The sequence below is a fragment of the Eleginops maclovinus genome, chromosome 3 (assembly GCF_036324505.1).
Source record: "Eleginops maclovinus isolate JMC-PN-2008 ecotype Puerto Natales chromosome 3, JC_Emac_rtc_rv5, whole genome shotgun sequence".
Classification (NCBI taxonomy): Eukaryota; Metazoa; Chordata; class Actinopteri; order Perciformes; family Eleginopidae; genus Eleginops; species Eleginops maclovinus.
Genome location: NC_086351.1, coordinates 9755270 through 9772324, shown reverse-complemented (window position 1 = coordinate 9772324; position 17055 = coordinate 9755270). Strand labels below are relative to the sequence as shown.

At 39.3% G+C, this 17055-nt stretch overlaps 4 protein-coding genes across 6 annotated transcripts; 2 read left to right on the top strand and 2 right to left on the bottom strand.

Moving 5' to 3' along the window:
- Positions 1-1031: 1031 nt before the first annotated feature.
- rcvrn2 (recoverin 2) lies at positions 1032-5131 on the top strand. The gene is made up of 4 exons (XM_063879258.1): positions 1032-1174; positions 1311-1807; positions 3768-3879; positions 4437-5131. Exons 2-4 carry the CDS (start codon positions 1427-1429, stop codon positions 4523-4525), a joined length of 582 nt encoding a protein of 193 aa, XP_063735328.1. The 5' UTR covers positions 1032-1174; positions 1311-1426; the 3' UTR covers positions 4526-5131.
- Positions 5132-5171: 40 nt separating this feature from the next.
- Positions 5172-11630, bottom strand: si:ch211-149k23.9 (germ cell-specific gene 1-like protein). The gene is made up of 7 exons (XM_063879241.1): positions 11377-11630; positions 9402-10726; positions 7226-7408; positions 6987-7034; positions 6718-6870; positions 6513-6624; positions 5172-6390 (listed from the first exon to the last, which is right to left on the bottom strand). The coding sequence occupies exons 2-7, from the start codon at positions 9595-9597 to the stop codon at positions 6018-6020; spliced, it is 1065 nt and encodes a 354-aa protein (XP_063735311.1). The 5' UTR covers positions 9598-10726; positions 11377-11630; the 3' UTR covers positions 5172-6017.
- Positions 11631-12058: 428 nt separating this feature from the next.
- On the bottom strand, positions 12059-14665 carry atg12 (ATG12 autophagy related 12 homolog (S. cerevisiae)). The gene is made up of 4 exons (XM_063879263.1): positions 14507-14665; positions 13262-13398; positions 13107-13169; positions 12059-12227 (listed from the first exon to the last, which is right to left on the bottom strand). The coding sequence occupies exons 1-4, from the start codon at positions 14598-14600 to the stop codon at positions 12168-12170; spliced, it is 354 nt and encodes a 117-aa protein (XP_063735333.1). The 5' UTR covers positions 14601-14665; the 3' UTR covers positions 12059-12167.
- isoc2 (isochorismatase domain containing 2) lies at positions 14411-17008 on the top strand. 3 transcript variants are annotated; one of them, XM_063879255.1, is made up of 7 exons: positions 14411-14606; positions 14964-15073; positions 15443-15567; positions 15672-15884; positions 16458-16528; positions 16657-16774; positions 16860-17008. In XM_063879255.1, coding segments are annotated over exons 2-7 (594 nt in total). In that variant the 5' UTR covers positions 14411-14606; positions 14964-15072; the 3' UTR covers positions 16926-17008. The 3 variants fall into 3 exon arrangements, with proteins under 3 accessions (XP_063735325.1, XP_063735324.1, XP_063735326.1); XM_063879254.1 differs by having other exon boundaries at positions 14595-14805; XM_063879256.1 differs by lacking the exon at positions 14411-14606 and adding an exon at positions 14838-14860.
- The last annotated feature ends 47 nt before the right edge of the window (positions 17009-17055 follow it).

The following is a 17055-nucleotide window of genomic DNA, read 5'->3' as shown; positions in this document are numbered from 1 at the left end:
TCATCTTTCCTGTTTCAGTAAAATGATCCCTGTACAAACGCCCCCACCTGAGCTATTGAGTTATTCAAAAACAAGAGTGAAGGACATCAGGATAATTCAGTCTAATCCAAGCATACACAAAGGAAATAGACTGCTGATGTAAATGTGTCAGCCAAAGTGTTATAAAGTGAGTTTGATGTGATGATGACAGTGATGCCTCATGTAGGGAGATGGCTGTGATGATCAGGATGCAACCATAAATAGATAGGCCCAAAGGACTGGATCTGAGGAAATGGGTAGAAATGCTCAAATCAGTAAAAATTGAGACAAATTAATGAGTGAATCAGTTAGTACGAATAACAGGAAGCACTTGGTACAAAAAACAATACACTTTGTGGAGGGAAAATTCAAATCAAGGACCAAGAAAGAAGGAGAATTTGTAAAAACAAGATTATGCAGCGTAGGAAAAGGCAGGCACAACTTTTAAACAATTTGCCCAGCAAAACCCAGGCTAGGGACAAAATGTAAGTTAAAGGTCATCATAGCTAACGTGGGATGGAGGTAATTTACAATGCCTTTAGTGACGTCGATGTGAGGGGGCGTAGGTGGGATTTAAGGTGAGGGGGAGTTAAACTGCCTGGACAGATGGTAGTCTGGATTAGTTTTCAGTGGTCAACTAAACCCATTGAAAGGCCACTACTGAAAAAGCAGACATACAGTGAAGAAGCAAATGCTAGCTTTAAAAAAACAAACACCTGAACTGTATTTACAACATGTCTGCATATGTTCTGGTCAGTTTAAAGAAGTAATGTTTAGGTTTGTAGCTTTTTAGATACTTCTCAATTCATCAAAAGGATTGTAAGCACAGTGAAATGCATAAAATAAATATAGAATAGTATCCAAATATCAAGTTAAACTATTAACTTCTTGGATGCGAGACCTATCTCAGAAATCATATTATTTATAACTAATAAACAAAGAATTGTCTCAACAATCTCATATACTGTAGATCTTTCTAGAATACCAGACCCAATAAAGAAAAGTAGGCTCAGCCACCTTAAATCCCGCATTAACAGAATTAACCCTCTCGCCCATGGGAGGCGTGCGTTCCCCCTGCCCTCCTTATCTCTTACTGTCTTACTTGTTGAGACGCACACTCAAATCATCAGCCATCATCTGTCGAAACAACCCACAGGTAAGCTTTCCGTACAATCCTCACAATGCCATTTATTGATACAGAAATGTAATGTATTAAACTTATTTCATGGGTGGACTTTACCATATGCGTTAATTCTTTTTTCATTGTTCTCTTTGGCCTTGAACATCAACAGCTGAGGTCAAGCCAGAGAAGAAATTGTTAAAACAAAGGAGAAGTTCAGGTGGCGCAGGAGAAGTAAAACTCCAGTGGCAAATATTTGCCAGTGAGAACTGACCCTGAAAAACTACCATGGGAAATTCAACCAGTAGCGCATTATCAAAGGAGATCCTGCAGGACCTGAAGCTCACCACACACTTCACTGAGGATGAGATCTCCCAGTGGTACGAGAACTTTCAGAAGCAGTGCCCAACAGGACGCATTACACCAGAAGAGTTTGAGCAGATCTACGCCCGCTTCTTCCCTGACAGCGATGCAAAGAGCTACGCAAGACATGTGTTTCGCTCCTTTGACACAAACGACGATGGCACCTTGGACTTCAAGGAGTACATCATCGCACTGCACATGACCTCTACTGGGAAGACGACACGAAAACTGGAGTGGGCTTTCTCGCTGTTTGACGTGGACAAGAACGGATACATCAACAAGACAGAAGTGACAGAGATCTGCCAGGTGAGGGGGAACATGCAGTGACATTTTGCCTTTTGAGATATCTTTCTGATCATTCATTTGATCTTTTGGAGAGTAGTTCTAACTATGCTGGCAAGGAGTCCTAAAGAGAGAAATATTATTTAATTTGACCATTATGTTCATCTTTATTGCTACTACAAGCAAAGAATATCAGAGATGTAAGCTGTTTTGTTGAACAAAGTCTTCAGGGAAATGTTTTATTCAGTTGTCAATGACAACCGAAAGCCCAAACAAGAGGATTACTTGACGTACAATCTAATACTATAATCCTGTAGTCTATACTACCTTTTAAGTTTACAATGTTTAGTTCTCTTGAACTATTATGCTAGGTGAGGTATCTTTTGTAAATCTCTGGTCATTTTGATTTAAATCATTTTGGAGATTTATATTTGGGTGCATCTTATTGTCAAGTTTTCTTGGTATTCCTGGTAGATCCTATAAGATGAATTGCTATTTTTTGGAATATGGCCTTCCTTTTGATAGTATGTAGGTCTCAGTACTAATTGCCAGCCCATTTAGAGTGTCTATTTGAGCCTGATAATCTCTGTGATTATGAAGGCAATCCTATTCTTAAACAACACTACTCTTGTTGCTTTTCCTAAATAGGGACTGCTCGTCATCCCTAAGTCTAATCCATGTTTCTTTGATTCATGAAGTAATTACTGTAAAATAGAAGTTACCCTTTGTTTTCATACAATCCAAACTCAGTCTTATGGTGGTTAAGTTTCTTACCTTAAGACAAATGTTTTAGTATTGTAAGAGGTTTAGACGGATCAGACGAGTGTCCAGCTGGGGATAATAATGTGATTTAAGTCTTGGCCAATTGAGTCCATTTGCATCACGTTTAGATCCACTGCGCCAAAAAGCTACATTTTAAAGCAAAAATGACAAAAGTTCAACAGACAACACTAGAATTACACTCTGTGAAGGGGTTCACAATAGATCTGCTACATGCTTAGACAACAACAATACTATTACATATTGACATTGGTTTGCATTGGTGGGTTTAAAGTTTGAAACGTGAGAGTGAGGAAGGCAGGACTTCTCTCTCATTCATTTGACTTTTCTCTCAGTTTAGTCTACTATACTACACTAATATGGTAGATTATTTTAGGAAAGAGTCTTAATACAGTGTATTTTTAAGGCAGTGGCAGAAATAATCAGAGGGAAAGGCTAAATCCGACAAATCGTAGGTATTTTAAAGAAATCTGTTTTTGTATGTAGGATAATCTACAACATCAGTGTAGTATAGTACACTAAACCAAATAAAAGTCCTGCCTTCCTCAAGTACTTGTTTCACATTAGAAACCCACCAATGAAAACCAATATCAATGGACTATCTTTCTGTGGAGCATGTAAATGCCTCCAAATTATAAGGCCAATTTATTCAAAATTGCCCCTTTAAATAGTTTCTCTACTTTGATTGAAAGTATGCTACTTGATACAGATCTGATTCAATTATCTATAAGTGACCAGTACCTGATTGTCATTTGTGAGCCCACTGTGTGAACTATTCTATAAACGGGAGGGACAGAACAGCGAGAAAAGAGATGTCATCTTGGTGTTTGGCCTGTGGCCTGAGTCTTGGCACTAATCCATGTTAATCTAAGTGTCTTAAATGTGGGAGATGAGTGCTTCAAGGCCTTTAAGTGGGACACACTTCAAGGCCTGGAAATAAAATGCACAGTCATTTACAAGTTATTTAACTGCTGGACTCTAGGTGGCATATCCCTGAGAAATGACACTCCTGTTCTCTTACTAGTTTAATTGAACTTGTATAAAATAGTCTACATGGAGTCTCCAGGATTGCTTTGTCAGCTGAAGCTGCTACATAATTGGCTTGCACACATTTGTTGTTATTTTCTGTGTTGACTTCCGTACATTATTTGTATGAGAGAAATGATGCAGCATTATCACCAATCTTTACCCACCCCACTCTCAGGCCATATTTAAGCTGATCCCCAAGGAGGAGCAGGCCAAGCTACCAGAGGATGAGAACACACCAGAGAAGAGAGCCAACAAGCTGTGGGCTTACTTCGAAAAGAAAGACAACGGTAAAGATAACAAAACACGTGTCTATACATTGTGCCCCTGTGGTGCATGACATCTGTTCTTACCACTGCGTCTCTATGTTAGAAAAAGATGAATTCAGTTTAAGCTCTTAGTACCTTTCCTCAGCAACTGTTCTTACATCCGGTACTGAAGATGACAGATGCTTGGCTTAACAATAATACAAGCAGTACATCCACCTGAGGGCACTTCCCCCCCAGTTACAGCATCCCATGTGTCATGCAAGCTTTACTATGCCAGCATTAAACTTAAATGACTCTACTGCATTGCATGCTACTGTCATACACGCACATGTACGCGCGCACGCGCGCGCGCACGCGCGCGCGCACACACACACACACACACACACACACACACACACACACACACACACACACACACACACACACACACACACACACACACACACACACACACACACAGGGGATAATCAGGACTTCTTAGATAAGATACAGACGTATAGTTCAACCTCATCTTTACCCCGCTCTCCTTACTGTATAATCTTTTTTAATGTGTTCTCCTGATTTATTTTTTCCCTCAGAGCGACTGGCTGAAGGAGAGTTCATCAAGGGGGTGATTGAAAATGAGAATGCAATGCGTCTTATCCACTATGAACCAGCGAAGCAATAAAGTCATTGCCATTTGATTCCCTCTCGTTTAACTCTTTCGAACCCCCTCTTGCTCTTGGATCCACTCCACCCCTCTGTAAATGCTCTTCCTGCAAAATCTTGGCGGCAACTCATTAAGTTTTGTTTATGTCAGATTGTTTTACTAATGTTTGTCCATTCATTTATATAATATTGAAGCTAAAAGAGGCCAATTATGGCGTAGCATTTAACATTTCTCTACAGGTAAAAGAATAAGCTTTGTGGTTATTATTAATTTTCTTTTGGCATATAAAAACCATTTGTATAATAATAAACAATTAATAAGTATCCTAACGATTGTTAGCTGATCATAGTTTTTTTACAGAACTGGAAATGTCTACAAAAGGTTGTAGCGTTAACGTGTTGTACTGTATTCACTGTACAATAAATACATTAAAGTTTTTCTCATAAATCTGTGCTTAAAAATCTAGTTATTGGTCTTCCCCAGAAAACAGTAAATTCTTCAACGACCTAGAAACACACTGCGTAATATGCTTTCAAAAAATGGTGCTTTTTGCCTTAAGTTTTCAATTATGTTGATCCCATACAGTAAATCCAGTGGTGCACATGGTATACCAACAAAGACCTAAGGAACATATTGATACATTTATTAAGAAATGGTTGGCTGTATAAATATACATTCAACACAAATATTTCCCTGAAAGTGTGATGTTTCCACGGTGCAGATTTTTGTGTGCGGGTGCGTGCCAGCCTTCATTTCTTTCCAACTTTCCTCCCCCGACAACCTGCTCCCCCTCCACCTCTCCATCCCTTCACATGCTTTCCTCCTCCTCTCCATCCAACTCGGGATTACTGGTTTACACATAATCTTCTGTTCAACATCAGAGAGCAGACTTTTCAAAATCTCTGTAATCTTTCTACCGCTATGTGTCTATCGTATGTGTTTGTCTGTGCATCTGCAGAGAAACTGTGTTTGATGTAGCCTCTGGTTTGCGTGCTTTGCATCTCAAGTTTGTCACAAGAGACGGAAGAGATTGAAAAAGGAAACATGTTGAATGTCCCACTCAGATAAATGACATTATATTGTATATATACACTATGAAGAACAGGAGGATCTTTTTAACAGGAGAAGAAAAATCTGTCCCGTCTATTTATGAAATGATAATTGAGATAACCTGATACATTGTGTTTTTATAAATAACCAATAAAACAATATAAACATGTATTTGCCTTTGCAAATAGAGACACACATTTACTTTTCTACCATGAGGCACTGAGAAATACCCAGAAACAATCTTGCATGTCAGTGTGACACAGAGTTGTAGTCATTTGTTATGCATAGATTTCCCTGGCCTTCAAATGCAAAATGTGTGTCCCAACCTCACTGAAAAATGAAAGAAGAAGAAAAGAAAAACTGAATCAGTTGCTCACAATCATCCCTTTCAAGCTCGGTTAAAGAGTCTTTTCTTTTTAAGTTTTTTGGCTCTTGTAAATTGATGGATATCAAAGATCCACTAACAAGGGGAATCCACTCGGTCCATGGCGTCATCCATCTCATCCATCTCTCTCTCACAGTCTTCGCACCCTTCTGGCCCGCAGCCTCCTACTAAAACCAGTGTTGGTACATCTCCATTTCCCATTCCAACCACGCTGCCATTCGGGGCCCACGCCACGTCAATCATGCCGTCCGGACACTGCAACAGGCCGCTGACAGAATACAGCCCGCCTCCGGGGACGACCTCATCATAGGAAGGAGCATGAGTGGCAGCTCTCGCTTCCTCCAAACGGAGTCTCTGTCTGCGGCGGAGCTCGATGATGGTCTTTGTGTAGGAGTTGAGTGTGACCACCGCGGCCCCCATACAGCAACTGAAGGACACCCAGGCCATACTAGCAGATTTAGGATAATTAGAGAGGAAAGAGAGACATCATAAATTGGAATAACAAATATATGTGTGTGCATTCGTTAATAATACAAGTTTGTATGATGTCTCTAAAGAGCAGCCACCTACGCAAAAGACCAGCCATAGTCCCAGGACTGAGGCCTCCAGTCTTTGGGGCCAACGATGACTGTCATCTGAAACACAGTGGTGAACATCATATGGGCCACCATCCCAAGAAGACCTACGGAAAGATGACATAGCAGATAGGGAATGCTGTATTTAGAATGAGGCGGTTATAAAATCAGTGAAAGAAAAATGTTTAACTGAGTTTCACCTGATAACACAGTACAGATAGCTGCATAGGCATTGATTTTTAGCGAGTGCATCTCTTTATGTGAACACAAAACTTCCAGCCACATCAGAAGGAAGCCCATCCCCAGCAGACCGATGTATGTAAACTCTGAAACAACTGACAGCCAGAGCACACCTGCAACATAAAAAAAACAGACACAATTGACACACCCACATTCATATGAAAAATATTTTCAAATAAGGCTGAAATACTAACTTCACAGATTATTATTTCAGCCATTACACACTCACCTTGTGTCTCTCCGGGCGTTAAATCTATGAAACTTCGACATTTCTCCCCTGCCAACCAAATTATGAACAAATATACAGATGTGAACAAAATGAAGAAAGAATACATTTGTCTTTGAGTTCAAATCAGGAAAGATTTAGCAGAGAGGTGAGACCAGAAATAACCAATGAAAATCTAAGAAAGATAAAAGAGCATATAAATATTGTGACCTATGTGTGATTTAATTTGTGCATGGCCTCACCATCGTTATGTTTCTCACAGCTTTCCCAGAAGCCAGTGTGGAAGTATCTAAAAGCAAACTTGTCTTCTCCTGTCTCCCAGATGTACTGAACTGCGTTAGCCATCTGCCTCTGTCTGATCCGGGCCAGCTCGTCCCTCCTGGCCGGAGACAGGGTGCGGTTGTACGGGTTCTGAGTGGGACTCTCTGTGGGACAGCACAGCAAGAGGAGGACAGTAAGAAAAAAACTCATATAGGTACATTTCTGTAGCTGGTTATTCCTGTTATGGAGAATGAAGGTTGTGTTTACAGTACATTACAATTGTGTTAGCTGTAATTTGGCCCTTCAATAGTGTTTTATTTGTCAGATAGTTTAAAAAAAAAAATGTCATGGTCAAATGTTATATGTTCACTGTTTTCGTTCTGTTTTATCTTTCATTTTGAGATGTTTGTATTGAATAATTGTTTATTTTCTACTCTTTTTTATTCAACGAAAAACACGCATGATAGCACGGACACACGGTGTGCATACTGCATTTGCCCTTACGCATCAGAAATATCTAATAGAATTTTGACTAAAAATTGCATTGGCAAAAAACATGACGCATGAATTGTTCGAGAGGAGAATTACAAATACACTTTTTCATTGCAGCTTAGCATTGATGGAAAATTGTTGAAAAAAACAAAACCTTGTTGTTTGGTGTTGAGATCGAACGGAGAGAGAAAATAATGACCACAAAACAAGTTGGTTTCTCACACCATGGTCTCAAAAGTAACATGCTTCTGTCACATGCAGGCTTGTCAGCCAGCCCCATGTCATGCCACATGTGTTTGTAAATCAGTTTACAGTTAAAACATAAGGGACAGTTAAAGCTACCACTGTGAAGGTAGACATTTCTGAGCAAATACACAAAGGACATGTAGATGATTTTTTGATGCGGTAAGAGCTGATAATCCCATTGTGGATTAAGAATATCTGTTGAGAAATAAAAACCTGGCAGCAGCCAGTGTGTTCACTCCCAATTTCCAATAAACCCTAAAACCTGGGATCTGCCATCACACCCTGCAGATTAATACTACACCATAATTAAGTTCACTGCGGGAAGATATGTGCAAAAAGAGATTAAAAAGGAAACCAGAGAAAATCACGAGGGGAGGAGCATGTCCGTTTATCCAGTCAGATTATTTCGAGGTATTGTTTCTGGTTATTCAGTAATACGGTGCTAAAATTCAATACTCATGTAATCAGGTTCAAAAGTCAAGGCCAAAGTTTTGGTGAGGTCAATGCAAGAAAGCTGCATTTAATATCTTCAGCATATTTTGGAAGACTTCTGAGCTAATACACAATAACGAGCTGACCACATGCACAGACGCTCACACTAAAATGTGATCAAATATACCATATATGCACACTGAACACATGGGACACTTTATGTCCCTGGGAAACATTTTCGTCCATCAACATGTAGGCTCATTCTTGATCTTGGTGATAGTGCTTTATCAATCCTGAAGTCCACTTGCAAGCTTTTTGTTTTCTTTAAAACTAAAGAGAGCTTTCACTCACTTGATAAGAGCTACAGCTGAAGGCAGTGAGATGCCATTGAAAGCTACATACAAAAAACCTTAAGTAGTCCCTGAGTCTTATTGAATTATCTTGATGAATAAATGAATGATAAAACAATTGTTTCATTGGAATTAGAAAACAGAGATTCTTAAAATATCCCAACACAATGGTGCATTATCCTGCTGAGAGTATCTGTCTAAAACTGAGTAAGCTGTGGCAATAATAGGCGGTGCCTGGTTATTAACAAAGTTTTGACTATTGAGAAAGACTGTTGTTGCCAGGTATCCATGAGCTCACACTGTTTCTGAGAAATGTCTTGTGAAATGCCCGTAAATATGTTCCAAAAGATATATGGAGAAAGTTTTGCTCATCAGTACTTGCATGTGTTTGCTTTGACTGCATACTTAGCTGTTATATTGAGACTGTATTGATTGTCAAAACCAAGAGGGAGCTTTTTGATAACAAGAGAAAATTGCTCCTTTAAAAAGTGGGTGTTAAGATACATTTAAATACACTAATTTGTCTGTAATAGTGTAACTAAAAGTGAAGTTAAAGTAACAGTAACTCAATAAAGCAACAGGAAGCAGAACAAAGATGCACAAAACACTTTGATGTGGCGAGGTAAAAGACATCTACCTGTGGTGTAAGGCTCGCTGTTGTTCTGACCACAGTTCTTCATTTTGACGGGCGACAGGCAGAGGGGCTTCACCACCTTGTGGGTGCCCTCACACCAGTAAGAGGTGCAGAGAGCCAGGATGGAGAGGGCCAGAGCCAGAGAGGTCAAGGTCAGGGAAAGCAGGGAGCGGGAGCGACGGGACATTCGCTCCAGCATGGCCACGCAGGGGCAAAGGGAGGCAGGGCGAGGCCAGAGAGAGAGAGGGAGAGACAGGGGGGACAAAGTAAGGCAAAGAGGGGGGAGATGCTGCTCGTGGAAATAGGACAGACAGGGCAGAGGGTATAACTGCAGTCACAGATGGTGCTGAGAGGGCAGGACAGATGTTTTTGGATGGTTTAAAGAGGTGCAGAGCTGCCAGGTTTAGATGGAGAGAAAACAATTAATGTGATGTAACTGTTTAAACAAAAGATGACCAAACACAGCTGACAAAGCGATACTTTAAAGACAGCCTGATTAAAAGATAGGAAGATAAAGAGAGAGAGAGAGAGGGAGGGAGCCGGATAAGATGCTCTGAAGTTGATACACAGGGGAAAGGACAGATGGAACGGAAAATGAACAAGAGGGGATTAAGGTGGAAGTAGGTGGATGTAGGTTCACTCCGGGAGAAATGCAAGGACTCAATGGTTCAATGTGATATCCTCCTATTGATCCCTGTGGTGAATGATGGCCGTACATCCCCTGACCTCAGACCCTTTTGTGCTCACTTAAAAGATCAATGCAACTGTAACAAAAGAGATATAGAAAATGCAAGGGTAAAAAGTGTATAAATAGAGAGGAGAGAGAGGATATCCTTAGACCCAATCCATCTCCTAGCAAGAAAGAACGATTAAATGTTTAAATCAAACTAAAAGGGCTAAAAATGGGGTCTTCAATGGGGACATATAAATGTGTTGAAAGTCACAAAGCTACCTGAGGTCACTGACGCTCTCCAGCTGTGTTTATAAGAAGGGCTTATGAAAGAATAAGTAATGCTAGTGCTATCCGGTGACCCCAGCTAATATCTCCCCTCCTGCTGATTAACACACTCAGGCCTGACCCCGCCACTCATTATTAACTCCACTGTGGGACCTTGAGTCGAAGACAAGTCCGAGGGGAGCAAAAACAAGAGATTACTTTTCTTTTGATGAAATTATGGATAGACCACAGATCTAAATTAATGTTTTGCTAGTAATCCCTGATAATCTTCTTTTATCTGTTTGTGTTAGGTGTGTTTTATTGTGAAGTGCATCCTGACCATGTCTGCTCTCTCTCTCTCATGCAATGTCTGCATGTAAGCCCCCAGACCCTGAAACACAACAGAACATAAGTTAAACAGGGGATACTAGCAACATCTCTGACAAACTGGCCATTGTGGGTTTCTAGAATCTGAATAAAGCTGACAATATACATTATAAAAATGCACACAACATATGAAAGGAATAACACCTATTGATTCCCTGAGTGAAACTACAATACTATATTAGGATACATTTTGAAAAAACCTACAATCTGTATTTTTTTTACTGCATCTGTTAACATATTCTTTTCTATTTGCCTTACTATTATTTCCTTCAGTGTCGATACAATTTGTTCTCAATTTAGAACATTACTCTTTAGCGTATACTGAGCTTATCGTATAGTGTGACCAATATACGTATATAAAAGTTTATTCCATAATGAATATAGTGCAAACTAATCTATAGATGCAAGGCGTTATCAGATCTATTGACAGGTTTGTGTGTCTTTACAATTGGTAAAATCTTCATTTTATCCAAACATCAGTCCAAAACCTAAAGCTACTCAGTTGAGCTTTAACTCTTAACAAAAGCATTTTGAAATGTGAAATGCAGGTACCAGCAACTAGCATTTTGAAGTAAGGATAACAGAAATGATGTACTGTTGATTGACTCATCAATAGAGCTCTAGTTATTTTTTTAAAAAGTGACAACTACCTACCATAGATATTTTCCTTGTCCCTTGTTGTACTTCAGGTCAAACATGAGGTTACTATCAAGATACAAGCTGAAATAAAAAGGTCCACTTTTCACAGTCCTGTAAAGCAACAGTGCTCTGTTATCTCTGCCCTGATCAAAAGCCCTTAATCAAAAAGCTCCTTAAGTACTTGATTTTAGTCGCTCCATCTTGAACGGATTTTCCGAGTCACTACCCTCTTGATCTTTTCTCTCAGTATCCGTCGCTTGTGTTCCTCCTCCAGGATGAGAGTCAGTGATCCTTACCTTTTCCAGCTGAGATCCTCCCTTTAATCCTCCTGGCCAATAGTCGGACAGAGATGCACTCCACGCCACACTCTTTTCTGGATTTCTTGGGAATTTATGTCACAACCCCATCCTGAATCGTGTAATCCCTCTAAGTCCATCTGTTACTGTGGTGCCCTCTCTTTTCCTGTGTCTGTCTCTTTTGAGTGGATGGTCCTTTGCAACCTCCAAAAAAACGTTGGTTGAATTTGACTTTTCCTCTGTATTTATTTAGAAACCTCAAACTTTGGATAACACTGTGAACCGTGCTATCCACATGAATGGCCATTTCCTTTTTTCCCTTATCCCCTTCAGCGCTGTGAAAGACAGATCTTGTGCCCAGTAGGTTAAGAGCGATGACTTGAAAAGAAAATAGAAGGAGCTTTATATGTCACAATCATTTATTTACAATATGTATTTACAGAACAAAGGGTGTGTTTGGTGGATGGATTAAAGAAAGAGAGAGGTCCAAAATAAAGCTGAAGAAACAGTTCACCCCCAGGCTTGAGATTTACAGTAATGTAGAACCAGCTTGTTATCACTGCCAAAACACTGAAAAAGAAAAGAGAAAAATACAATAAAGGAAGTGATGTGTCAGTACAGTCCTAACTGCTTTGTACAAACCAATGTTAACTGTCCTTTTTAATTGGATATTGAGCTCCAGAGCAGTAAGAGCAGATGTCCCCTGTCACTTCTGGACTTTGAGGTCATTACAGTTTCTTACTTTAATCAGTGGTTTAGGATTTTGGCATTTGAAACACGGAGCTTCCCTCTTACTGCCTCCTCTGCTGGTTAAAGCAACACATGACACAATCCCTTCTATGGCCCAGAATTGAAAACCAAACAGTGCCAATATAATATTTCATTAAAAAAGGCCAACAAGCTATGCAAAAATGGTTAGGATATTTTTTAACACTTTTGTCATTATGCAAACAGTACATATTTGTCATTATGCAAACAGTACATCTCTTATACAAAAGAAAAAAGGTCAGATTTACAGAACGTAATTAAAAATGAAAAACATATTATTTGTAAGGAAAGATTAGGCTTGGTACATTTACTTCATTTCTTGTATAAATAAAAGACAAAACAATTATTAAATGTTTGCTGTTGGCAAGTAAACATGAATAAACTCAACTTTTTGTGTGAATTGTTTTGCAAATGTATTTGGCGACATAGTTTAGGTTTGTGCGTAAGACGCGGATTCTAGCTTTAAGTTGATTTAGCCGCATCTCCTGGTCTTTATCAGCAAATGTAAATGGAATCAAGCATGTGGTTTGGATGATGAGGATTAAAGCTCTGAAAAAAGCTGTTGAATAGACTTTGGAGTGGAGTTTATTTTTTTGCACATTCTGAAAATTAATTACAAATCAATCTGATTTATGTTAAAACCAATCACAGGGCATTAAAATACTGTAGGTGTTTACTCACATCAAATAGGATCCCTACTTCTTGATCCGGTGAAGGGGCGAATGACTGGTTAACATAAATGAACTGTAAAAAAAGCAGATGCAGTGACATGTAAAGAATAGAAGACCTACATTTTTTAGAAAGTAAACAAACAGGTCGACAAACTTCATCCTTACCAGTTGTTCACTGCCTTCCAGCTTGAGGAAACGAGAGATGAACTGAGACAGCGACAGTATCGTCCTACCCCGTTCAACTGCCCACTTCTTTGTTTTCATTATAGGAGCGTCCCCCACTGCTTTCAGCAGCACATCAACTATTAAAATGGAGAAGAAGAAAAAAAGGTGAAAGTGCTGCTGCTGCCACCCAAACCTGTCAGGCCAAATCTAAACATACATTGTTGTGGGAATTGCTGGAGGAGTTAAATCCATTGAAACATGGAGAAGAAATTGAGAAATTGTCGCAGAAATAAGTACATGCCTTTATAAGGGTACTAGTGCCATTAACCCTAAACAATAATTAAATAAATAAAAATAGGCTGTGATCAGAAGAAAGGTTTTGAATATTATACGCAAACAACATTTTTGTGCACATAAATAATAAACATAAAGGGCTGCAGAAAAATGGAGGTTATATATTATATGTATTAAAATATATTAGACATGATAAACTTCAGTGAAGTATTGGCTCACTCATCACTAATATAGGCTATGCATTTTACTTACTGCAATATGGTTACTTTTACTTCACATATTAAAGACAAAATGATGTTAATAGATCTAAATAAAAATGTAGAGATATTAAATAATTTTAAATCTGAGGGTTTGGGTGGTCAATAAAATGAAGTGTTTGGCAGTACATTTTAAGTTAAAAAAAATAGTGTAATGAAATAACTCTGCTACAGAAAGTCACCCTGGATCAAACCTCACACAACTCAATATTATTAGAGAAAACTAGGATACTCCAATTCCTGAACGACCCTCCTAACGGCCCCTAAACCATGAAACGAGAAATGTTGTGTTAACAGTTTTAAGCTAACTGGAGTTTGTTAGCTTAGCATTAATACAATGACAGTTACAAGATGTGTAGTTGACATTACAACTATTATAAAATATATGTTATCTAAACACATGTAAATAGCCTCTCTGAAAATATATTTCCCATAAAAGTAAAAAGATTATAATTCTTGCCTTCATAAATAGCAGAATTTGATTTATCCGATCGCCAAACCGGTAGTACTACATGAAAAAAGCTTAATGCTTATTGGCTAAACAGAAAACAGGAGCCTTTCAATTGGCCAATACCTCTGTCAATCTTAATTTACGTCCCGGAACAGTTTCTTCTCGCACTGTCAACATCACTCGTAAACAGATAGTTATTAATCACTGATAGAATAGAGTTTTAGATATATAACAATTTCTTACTTTTTTTCTTTTCATCATTTATCGACGTATCGTCTGGTGGCGGTTGTGCCTCCTCTTTTGGCGTTTCTGTTGGAGACTCTGCATTGTCAGACATCTTCAGGTGACCACTCTGTGCTAGTTGTGCTTCCCACCTCCCACCCACCTAAACAAGCCTAGCGATTGGCTGCGTACAATGGCTGCTATTGGCTCTAAGAACCGTCAATCACGAAGACACGTAACTCCATTGCTCATTGGGCGCTGGGCTGCTGTGTTTATCAAATCTGTTGAACTTGTGTGTCTCCTTTTTAGCTACATGCTAGGTTAGTTATTCTTTTTGGCGTTGGAACTGTTAAAATGCCTATTACGGAGTTGATTGTGAATTTTTTTATCTTGTGCCCATTCTTTCTTGAAAATTGCATGCATTCCTACTCTTTCGCTTCAAGTTAATAACAATTTGTGTTGGTTTCTCATAACACAGGGACGTCACATGGAACATTATACTTTAACCTGACAGCTGAACTTTCTACAGCCCTGTTTGACCATTCACCCAGTCCTCTACCACACAGAAGGACCATTCAGACAACAGCAGTAAGTTCACTTTAATGTTCCTTCATGTTAAGTTTCGCTCAAATGATCGTATATCGCCATGTCGTCCTAATTCATTAGTGTTCAGATAAGAGACTGCTCTCATTGTTTTAAAGACAATGCAACACCATTGAGGAAATATTTCGTACAAGGAAGAGAACCTGTTTCCTTTTAAAGAAGACATAAAATGCACACATTTTTAAAACATCATTTGAATGTGTGTTTGCAACGTAGCCACTATATTGTAAACATGCAATTGATTGGGTGATATCATTAAAAGCGTCAAAGCTATTTTAAAATGCAGTGGCCTATCCCCAGTATTGTCCCTGACCTTGAATCTGTACCTCCTTTTCTGTTAACTTGCGCTTTCAGTGGCAAGCATTGGCCGGCTCTCCACCAAGGATGCAGTGCTCCTCCTGTGTGACATGCAGGAGAAGTTCAGACCCAACATTTTCCAATTTCCCAACATTGTCAGCAATGCGGCAAGATTGCTCAAGGTTGGAAATACTCACCATCACATAACTATTCCAGTGCCTGTCAACAATACCAGTTATCAGCTTCAGATATTTATTTGAAGTATTAATTATTTCTCTCTTTACAGGCCAGTCGTGTTTTGGGCATTCCGCCCATTTTAACAGAGCAGTACCCTAAAGGCTTGGGTCCCACAGTACCAGAGCTGGAGGCAGCAGACCTGACTGCTTATGCTAAAACCTCTTTCACCATGATGATAGACGAGGTGGAGAAGCAGATGCAGGCCCTCGGGAACCCCAAGCAGGCTATACTGTGTGGAATAGAGGCACACGCCTGTATTGCAGTAAGACCACATTGCTGTTCAATTGTGATAATATCCTTCTCAGCATCATGAAAGACAACACAAGACCTGTCCTCTACTTTATTTGAATGTACCTTAAGCGTGTTCCTTTGTTATAGTTTTCGAGATCCACAATAACTTGCAGTTTTTATTCTCCAGTTGGCTTGCCTACCGTTGTTAATGATGCCAGGTCTTGCTCATACATATCGCATGTCTCTCATGGATTTTTGATTGAAATAAAACCCTTTTTATTAGTGTTCCTTCACAGATTAAAGGAGAGATATAATGAAAAACTCGCATATAATTTTTATATATATGTTTGTTTTGTTTTGTTTTTTATACGTAGGGTGGACTAGCAAAGTCAGATTTTTTTACTGTGCATATGACAATAAATATCTTGAATCAAACTGTAAGATATGAACATCTATTATGTGAAAGGAGATTAGGGGAAATATTATTAGTATGCTAAAACAGTATACTGTTTTAAAGTAATGCAATTATGGAAGTTTTTATAGTCTGGTGTGCAACAGAGCTTCAGTTAATAATTAAATTCCCTCCCCTCTTTTCTTTCCACAGTGCACAACATACGACCTGCTTGAAAAGGGAATAGAGGTCCATATCGTGGCTGATGCCGTCTCATCCAGAAGGTATCTGTGTATTCTAGGTTTTTTTTGTGTTATATAGCATCATCTCACCCATATTAAATATAGATCTGTTGCTGTGTGTGTCTGGAATCTGTTTATATGTGTTCCTACTTTTGTGTCACCCCAAACAGCCAGACAGACCGTTTGTTTGCTCTGTCCCGACTGAAGCAGAGTGGGGCTTTCCTCACCACCACTGAGGCTGTTCTGCTGCAGCTGGTTCAAGACGCCAAACACCCAAACTTCAAGGAGGTGCTTGCTATAGCTGCGCTTCGTTGCTCTCCTGAGTTACTTTTGTTTGTTTCATGCCTGAAAAACTTTTATTCTTTATTGACAGATCCAGAAGCTTTTGGCCCACCCGTCCCCTGACACCGGCCTCCTCTCCTTCTTCAGCGCTCTGTAGCGGGACCATCTCCTGTCATTCTGTCCCAAAAATACTGTACAGAATTTCACTGCAACATACTGATAAAGTGATAATGCTATACATCTGTACGACTCTTGTGTTCATGTTTCAGAATCAAACTCTCATGCTT

Coding starts and splice junctions, on each gene's coding strand:
- si:ch211-149k23.9 (XM_063879241.1), bottom strand. CDS start 9,597: ATGCTGGAGCGAATGTCCCGTCGCTCCCGCTCCCTGCTTTCCCTGACC. Junction 7,409..9,401: donor CAGCGAGCCTTACACCACAG/GTAGATGTCTTT, acceptor GCTGTCCCACAG/AGAGTCCCACTCAGAACCCG. Junction 7,035..7,225: donor CTGTGAGAAACATAACGATG/GTGAGGCCATGC, acceptor TTTGGTTGGCAG/GGGAGAAATGTCGAAGTTTC.
- atg12 (XM_063879263.1), bottom strand. CDS start 14,600: ATGTCTGACAATGCAGAGTCTCCAACAGAAACGCCAAAAGAGGAGGCA. Junction 13,170..13,261: donor TGGAAGGCAGTGAACAACTG/GTAAGGATGAAG, acceptor CTTTTTTTACAG/TTCATTTATGTTAACCAGTC. Junction 12,228..13,106: donor AAGTAGGGATCCTATTTGAT/GTGAGTAAACAC, acceptor TTTCTTTTTCAG/TGTTTTGGCAGTGATAACAA.
- isoc2 (XM_063879255.1), top strand. Junction 15,885..16,457: donor AGGCACACGCCTGTATTGCA/GTAAGACCACAT, acceptor TTCTTTCCACAG/TGCACAACATACGACCTGCT. Junction 16,529..16,656: donor GATGCCGTCTCATCCAGAAG/GTATCTGTGTAT, acceptor CACCCCAAACAG/CCAGACAGACCGTTTGTTTG.
- rcvrn2 (XM_063879258.1), top strand. CDS start 1,427: ATGGGAAATTCAACCAGTAGCGCATTATCAAAGGAGATCCTGCAGGAC. Junction 1,808..3,767: donor AAGTGACAGAGATCTGCCAG/GTGAGGGGGAAC, acceptor CCCCACTCTCAG/GCCATATTTAAGCTGATCCC. Junction 3,880..4,436: donor CTTCGAAAAGAAAGACAACG/GTAAAGATAACA, acceptor TTTTTCCCTCAG/AGCGACTGGCTGAAGGAGAG.